We start from the raw sequence: 6,459 nt of genomic DNA on the forward strand, positions 1-6,459 counted from the left end.
CAATCCTTGGCTTTTGAATGATCCTTCTCGACTCGAGTAAGCCAGTTATAGTGGAAGAGGACCAGCTCCAAAGATTAGACTTACGATTTTTAGGGAACCTGACTCTAGCCAGTAATCTATGCTAGATCAACGCTTCTCAATGGCGAATCCCACGCCATTTTGTCTCTTTGGCTCGCCAACCTCTGACGCAGTAAGTTAACGAACCGACTATGCAATCCTTCCAAAACATACAAAGCGGCCGCCTTTGCATATGCTGAAAAGCTTACTTCTTAAGGGCCATGGACTAAGCGTCACCAGAAAAGTGAGAAACGATGAATACTTGGCGAGAAGGCTAAGTCTCGATTCTAGGCTTCAAGAACCTTTTGGGGAAATATTGACAACTTTTGGCTAGAAAGGTTTTAGTGGCTCATGATAATTGTGGGAAAGAAAATAAATAAAAATATGGAAAAAGAAATTTTATTGAAAAGAAATATGAAAGAACAAAAGACTTTTGGGGGAGAGTGTTTACAAAAAAAGATCCTCTCAAATAAAGTCACTTCACCCCCTATTTATAGTGCTAGGGAGATAGTCTAATTGAACTTAAATTCTAAAAAGATAAATATATTTAATTAAAGATAAAAAGATAATTAAAATAAAATCCTAAATTTGAATAATCCTAATAATTATCTTAATATTAATTATCCTAATAGAATAAAATAAAATAGAGTCTTCCAAAATAAAATCTCTTCTATTTGCTTTTAAGTCCTTGTGCCTTCCCTGTTCGCACTTTTGGCACCATATTTGTCTCACGTTGCATATTGGCACATTAAATCTCCGAATTGACTCTTTTTCCCTTGAATTTACTTTTTGCCTCCAATTTAGTCCCTAAAAGATAAAAAGACATAAATAGCTCAAATTAGCAGGCTCAAGCTCAAAATAAACACATGATTAATATATAAAAACACGTCATTTTAGAGTATTATCAAAGACATTGGTTATACAATTAAATTTGTGATTTTCAAACTAGACATGGACACTAAGAGTTGGAAGAAGATTTATTCATTGGGGGATAGGTCTTTGCTCTTGGGAAATTGTTGCACCTTCACTGTTGCCGCCGCTGATTACCCTGGTTGCAAGCCTAATTGCATTTACTCCACGGACGCATCTATTGACGTCGCAGACATCGGCATCTATGATGTAGAAAAAAATAGGGACAAAGATATTGGTTTGGAGCCTTTCCCCATGTCAAAACCAGTGGAACAGCTCCTTTCTTTTGCTCCTCCGGTTTGGATCATTCCATACCCTCCTCTTTAAGACAGAGACATATTGATTTATTTAAGGTTAGTTTTTTATTGTATTGAAATTCGAGATTTTATTTTTCTTTTAATTTCACATAGTTTCATCCTTGAAAAAATAATGAAAATCAATTATGCGAAAGCTGATTACCTTGAATTTTAGCTTCTTTTAATTGTATTGAAGTCCTTGTTAATAGACTGACACCAATATATTGGGTGATCTCATTTCCAAATTGCAATTTGGTTTTGGTTGCTGGTCATGTCTTTATGAGAATCATATATAAATTGGGTTCAATGTACGTATAAATATTATATAACAATCATTCCCCCTCCTTTTACGTGCTTCTTTGTGTTTCATCATCAAGCTTTGGATCAAGAAAAAAAAATTTGCATATTAAAATTGTGTACTTATGTAATTATATATTATACTATCAAATACGAAGTAAAGAATTATAATGTAATGATATTCTATCAGCTAAGTCTGTTTAGAAAATTAGAATTCCATGCAGAGGCAGATTTAGAGAGTTGGTAGGGGCTCCAAACCCCTTAAAATGAAAAATTATTATTGACGCCTTTTAGAATTTTTTAAAAATTTAAATTAATAAAGGTAAAATTACACTTTAGCCCCCCCTAAAATTTTAAAAATTATAAAAATATAGATTATTAAAAATTAAAATTTTATTTCGGCCTCCCTAAAATTTTTTTTTTGGCTTCATCCTTGATTCCATGTAATTACATGACACTTTCATTCAATTATTCCGTGAAGTTCAAACACACCCTAGGGTAGCATTCGGGAATTAGAATTTTAGAATTTAGATTTCAAAAATATTGTAAATTGAGTAGTGAACTAATTAGAAATGTACCATTCACAATAACTTTTCAAATCTTTGGATTTGTTAAATGGTTTTATACTTTTCTAATATATATTATATTGAATCTCAACTAATTGTTCATAATATATGCATTTCATTCTTACCATTTGCATAATAAATGAAATCTAAATCCAATTTCCAAATTCATTTTCTCAAAGGTAGAATAAAGATAGGAAAAATATTTGAAAGTTAGTGTTTTATTTCTATGATAAAAAAAATGGTTTAACTCAATAAATTGGTACTTAAATTATGTTTTTTTTCTCATCTTGGTAGCTAAACTTTTTTTTTTGTTTATAAGTGGTAACTAACCTACTTTTTTTTTCTCAAATTGAAACTTCCGTTAGTCAAACATTAAGTCTATTTAAAAAGAGGTTTAACCAAAAAATTAGTACCTAAGTAATATTCTTTTCCCAAGTTCATACCTAATCCCTAAATTATTATTTCATTGCCCATTATACACCAAAAGATTATATCTGTTAATAAAATTTCAACCAATAATAGATTGTCTAGTCATATAAACTTTAAAAATAATTTTAATTCTTTTATTTTCTTCTACCATTTTTCTCTCTTTATTTTTTTTCCTATTTTTCCATTTTATTCCTTTATAATGACTGATAATGCCAATAATGTTTGAAATTGGCCCACCCGAAGTTGAAATGTTGGTAATTAATTTTTTTTCAAATTTCACTGCCTACTTGCTCGAACTGATGAGATCAAAACCATTGTTTTCAAAACCAAACCTTGTTAGTTGGTTGGATCGAGAATCGGTTTGAAGATAGGGGTTAAATCAATTTACTTATGAACCAATACAAATCAATTGAACCAAGTTAAAAAAATTGGTTGAACCAATTGAACTTATTGTCTCTATTTTTAATTTATTTATATGAATTTTAATAAATTTTAAATTTTTATTTTTATGATTAAAAAATTTAAGTACTAAAATGAAAAAAAAACTTAAATGCCAATTTATGAGTTAAACCATAAATAAAAGTATTCTTTTTTTTTTCCTTTCAAATAACAAATTATGTTGGACGGATTGAGTTTTAGATTTATTGATATAAGTATTGTTGCTAATACATGAGGACGTAGGTTTGAGTGCGTTGAAGCACATTATCCTCCTATTTCTAAGTTGAAAAAGGGGCTATGATTAGTTCTAGATATTGTGCTTAAAAAGAACCTATATGACCAGTGATTGTTAAAAAAAAAATTATGATGGTTTGGGTTAACTTTTTATTTATTATAATTGTTTTTTATTTTATTTTTGAATGCTTTTATTTATATTATTTATATTTTATTAATTTTCCTATTCTATGAATGAAAAATCTATATCATTTTTCGATACATTACAAATTAGGGAAGGAGATGTTATTGTCGAGACTTAAACCTTGGATCTTAAAATTTAAATGCCAACACAAAGCTTTTAACCACTTGAATTAATTTTTCATTATTATAATATATTTTATTTTTATATTATAAAATTTAATATTTTTAGTTAATATATAATTTGAAAATTAGTTACAATTTTATCCAAGATTAAAATTAGATCTGATCATGAGTCAGGTCAGGTTTGGGACAGGCCCAAACAAAAATTTAGGCCCGGGCCTGGGCCCGAAATATAGGCCTTAAAAAATTTTCAAGCCCGGCCTAAAATAAAATTGTTAAGCCCAAGCTAGACCCGGCCCGGCCTATATTAATTTTTTTAGCTTATTTTTTAAATAAAAAGATTTTAAAATTATAATAAATTAAATACATTTAAAAACATAAAAATAAATATTAAACAAATAAAAATGATATTAAAACAATTCTTAAAACAATAGAAAAGTTGAAAATATAATAAAAGTGATTTTATTAAAAATTTAAAATGATTAAAAATAAAATAAAATATAATTTGGGCCAGGCCAGGTCGGGCCAGGCCAAAAAAATCTTGCCTTGGCCCGGCCCGTTTTCTTAATTTGCCTCTTTTTCTGTTCAAACCTATTTTTCGGGCCTATATTTTTGCCCAAACTCTCATATTTTTCGGGAGAACCTTCGGGCCTGGCCGGGTGACCCGGCCATGATCAGCTCTAATTTAAATGGAATCAATTTATTTTTATTTATTATTATATAAATTTATTTAATAAAAGCTTTTTAATAGAATTAGAGTTTTAATTTATAAGTGTGATAAATTTTTATTAAGTAAATATTTTAATAAAATTTAAATTATTATTTATAAATGTGAAAATATTTAAAATAAAAATTTTAGTAAATTATATATAAAAAAATGAAAAAGCTAATTGTTTGGGGGGCATGGGAATTTTCTGAGAAGGGGTAGCTGTAAACGATTTGAAGAAGCCATTGAAATTCTTTATATTGAGCAAAAATCCTCTGCCTCTTCCCCATGCCCCTTTTTGTGCTATCACCTATAAATTATTGACACGTGTTTACGTCATCTTTCATACTAACTTTTTGGGTTAATATATAAAGGTACTTGAACTTTACAATTTATACCTATTTAGTACCTAAACTTAAAAATCATAAGTCAATTTGATTTTTTTTAAGCATCTAACTAACGTGGGTAAAATATGGTAACGTGGCGTTGATGTGGTATTAACAACCAATAACATAGTGAGATTTGATAGTTTCACATTTTGATATATGACAAAAAATTATAAATTATAAATATTTTATTTTAAATTTTTATCACGTGTTATGATGCTATTAGTCGTCAATGTCATATTAACATATTTTAATAATGTTAGTGGGGCACCTAAACAAATTTAGGAACTAAATAGGTTACAAAAGAGGTTGTAACTTTATATATATTAACCCTTACAATTTTTTTTTACTTTTAACAGCAGAGTTCTAGAACCTTAACACGTGTCAAAAACTTATAGTTGGGAGCACAAAAAGGGGTATGGTGAAGGTCTAGAGGATTTTTTCCAATATTGATGTGAGGTCAGTGGGACTCAGGCCCTTAAAATTTGAAACATGAGTCCAGTGCCTTACAGGGGAAAATTCTCGCTTAACTTCGCGCGATTGCTAGCTTCATCTTCTCTGTTCGACCTTCCCAAAAAAAAAAAAAGAAAAGAAAAGAAAAATTCAGGTTGGGAGTATTACACAGCTTTGTTTTGGTTAACTCCTTTTCGTCCACCATATTTGCCCCCAATATGAAGATCTTGTTCTCGAAAGTTCTAACGAACACCGATATACAGAAAAGATTGGCGGTTCCCAACAATTCACTGAAGCATTTCGAGCTTGAAAATGGTAATTGCTCCAAATCATTTGAGGTTAAAGATAAAAACGGATTCACATGGCCTTTTCGTTGCTATGTTCGTAACGACGGTGCCTACAAGAAGCCTGTTTTATCCAGTGGTTGGCGTCAATTTGTCCTTAATAAAGGAGTTCACCAGGGGGATTTGATCACACTCTATAAGGATGTTGAAGCAGAAGCTTCGTATAAGATCGAAGTTCAGAGAAAAATCAAGTTATTAGGCAAGGAGTGCTGGTATAATCTGGAACCAGACCAACCTACAGGCGCAACAGCACAAGATAAGAGAAAAATCCTGTTATTTGGCAAGGAGTGCGGCTATTTTCTGGAACCAGAACAACCAACAGACGCAACAGGAGAAGTTATTCAAGACTAGTAGTCCTGCCGGATGTTTAACAATATATGATTGTTAGGTATGGTATGATGTTTCTGGAGCTGATTTCATGACTAGCAGTTTGTGAAACATATCTTAGCAGTCTGAAATGAATAAATTACTTCAGTAATATCTGTCATCCCCATATGTTATATTTAAATTTGTGCACAATTTGTTCAAAATGTAAGTGAAAGTCTGTTCTTCATTCTGTAGCCTTATATATGGAGTTCTATCTTTCCATCGTTCCATGTCCTATTACAGAGTTTTTCTTCTTCTTGTTTTGGTTATCATATTAGAAAATTGTCTGTGATTTTGCTTCTTGAAACATGAGATTGAATCATTGAAAGGGAGTGCCCAAGCTAATTTAAAAATTGATAATCATTTTGTAATGTTTTAAATGTTAAGTGACCAAAATGCAAATATGCTAATAGTTTAGTGACCTTGGATTGAGTTTACCCCATAACTTTAGGTTGAAAAATCAAAGCTTTAACAATGGTGGCGTAATTTAACACGGCATTGAAAAATGGACCCAAAAAAATTATTAGGATGGGTTTGAATGCTTTGTAATTCTTCTCTTTTACTCAACCTCTACCAACTCTTGTTTTATTAGTGGGGGAAATTATGGGTAAACTACATCAAAAGTCATTAAATTATTACTAAGTTTACGTTTTGGTCATTTAATTTAGAAAAGCT

General features: G+C 30.3%; 1 protein-coding gene across 1 annotated transcript; it reads left to right on the plus strand.

The window, feature by feature from the left end:
- The first annotated feature begins 5,292 nt into the window (after positions 1 to 5,292).
- LOC108462269 (AP2/ERF and B3 domain-containing transcription factor RAV1-like) lies at positions 5,293 to 5,769 on the plus strand. The gene has a single exon (XM_017762239.1). It carries the CDS (start codon positions 5,293 to 5,295, stop codon positions 5,767 to 5,769), a length of 477 nt encoding a protein of 158 aa, XP_017617728.1.
- The last annotated feature ends 690 nt before the right edge of the window (positions 5,770 to 6,459 follow it).

Source organism: Gossypium arboreum, chromosome 10 (genome assembly GCF_025698485.1).
Source record: "Gossypium arboreum isolate Shixiya-1 chromosome 10, ASM2569848v2, whole genome shotgun sequence".
Lineage (NCBI taxonomy): Eukaryota > Viridiplantae > Streptophyta > Magnoliopsida > Malvales > Malvaceae > Gossypium > Gossypium arboreum.